Source organism: Sphaeroforma arctica, assembly GCF_001186125.1.
Source record: "Sphaeroforma arctica JP610 unplaced genomic scaffold supercont1.2228, whole genome shotgun sequence".
Lineage (NCBI taxonomy): Eukaryota > Ichthyosporea > Ichthyophonida > Sphaeroforma > Sphaeroforma arctica.
This window is the reverse complement of record NW_014038330.1, coordinates 5,891-7,949: the sequence shown is the minus strand read 5'-3', so window position 1 is coordinate 7,949 and position 2,059 is coordinate 5,891. Positions and strand designations below refer to the sequence as shown.

Here is a 2,059-nt window from a genome sequence, read left to right as displayed (position 1 = left end):
TATATACATTATATACATATATGTGGGTGTGTGTGTGTGTGTTTGTGTAAATAACCATGTGGATATAAATATGGATTATATAGATAATTCTATTCATATGTACAGGTTGATATTATCTGAAGTTGTATGTGTATCGTCAAGTATTACGTAGGTGTGTGTGGAAGTAGGTTGTATATATTTCTAATTAGTTGTGTCATTATTAATGTTCCATTGTTGTAACTTATATGTCTTCGTTTTTTCTCATATTATTGTTGTAACTCACATTTCACTATATATTCATATTTTATTCTTAAAATATATATGGTTCGTTAAACCCCTTTCGTAATATTAAATCCCTTTCATATATCATTGCAAGTCTTTTTCGATGGCATTCCAATGTTTATGTTAAACTTCTAAAACTCCAAAACCTTGATACAGACAGCATGCTACCGCGGGTGATGGATCTGGCTGAGAACAGCAGCGATCGTTCGACAAAGGTATCTACTACCTTACTACACATATGAGAGGTATTGTGTGTGTAGAATATATACTACCTTACACATATGAGATGTATTGTGTATGTATAATATACAGGCCTTATTACTATCATAGACATAGTATGTTTTTGAAAAATTTAATATCCGACAATCAATGAATGTAACATACACACTGCCTCTTCTAATGTTAAGTATATTTTCAAACCAGTTCTTCATTTTGCATATAGAGTAGTAAGTGAGCTGTGAAGTTTTCCTACATTTTTTTTACATCCGACAATCAATCTCACACCAACACCACCTCTTCACCCCAGAGGTAGTGGTGCGGGGGCTGTGAAATTGTCGTACAAGTGTATTATAACAATGTCGTACAAGTATTTGATATCCGACATCTAAGGTCACATTCACGCAATCTCATCAATTCACAGGTAGTGACGGACGAGCTGTGAAATTGTCGTTCAAGTGTATTATAGATTTGTCGTACAAGTACATTATAAATTTGTCATACAAGTGTCATGTCCGACAATCAATGTCACACCCACACCATCTCCTCTTTCCACAGGTTGTGGCGTGTGAGCTGTTCCATGCCATCTGTCTGTTTCTCATTGGCATCAGTGCGAACAAAACGACCGATCCGGCCTTGTACACTCCTTTATACCAAAGGTATGGCATCGATTTTTAGGGTTTCAGGAAGTTCGGGTTTTGCGGTTTTGCGGTTTAGGGGTTTTTTTTTGCTTATACGTTATTTGTCAGATTTTTGTCAGATTTGTCAATAATATCTATACAGATATATACCTACTTCCAAATATGTATCATTTATATTTACATACATATACCTACTTCCAAATATATTTTATTCTATGTTCTGTGCACAGGGTATTCCCCGCCATATTCCGATTGGCTGTTGATATGGAAAGCGTCGCGCGACAGCTGTTCGAACTTCTGGCCTTTCAGGTACCTATTACTGTTATGTATTGTTTTACGCATTATAAATACGTGTCGTAAAAAGAGTGTATTGTGAAACTAACGTATTGTGGACCTATTATGCTTAGGGTTTTAGGGTTTTAGTACAGTTCAAAACGTATTGTGATATAAATGCATTGGGATCCGGTAGCACCACTGGAGAACTGAACAACGTATTGGATTTGGTTAAGTCTCGCAAAGCAAGAATGACCGTATTGTTAAGTGGTGAGACGGTGAGACACCAGGACAACGGATGTAGCGAACCCGTACAAACAGATTTAAGGTCTTAATGTTTAGGGTTTTAGAAACCTACATGTGTGATCAGAGGTATATAGACGAAGAAACATACATGTGCATTTCAGTGTACATTTTGGAAATGAGTTGTACCGAACTATTCATGTAGAGCATGTTACATGGCATTATATGGTTGCTCTTAATCGCGAATCGCCAGTGCTTCATTTAAATCACGTACACCTATACACACACAAAACAAGTGTACAGATACATCAGTACAAACATACACATACATGTAGACTTAATTACCATACATATATACATACATACATACATACATACATACATACATACATACATACATACATATACACACACACACACACACA

General features: G+C 36.0%; 1 protein-coding gene across 1 annotated transcript; it reads left to right on the top strand.

Annotated features, from left to right (window-relative positions):
• Positions 1–422: 422 nt before the first annotated feature.
• On the top strand, positions 423–1,726 carry SARC_12331 (hypothetical protein; the record flags this gene model as incomplete). The annotated part of the gene is made up of 4 exons (XM_014293564.1): positions 423–476; positions 1,036–1,136; positions 1,349–1,427; positions 1,547–1,726. The coding sequence occupies 4 exons, from the start codon at positions 423–425 to the stop codon at positions 1,724–1,726; spliced, it is 414 nt and encodes a 137-aa protein (XP_014149039.1).
• Between the last annotated feature and the right edge of the window lie 333 nt (positions 1,727–2,059).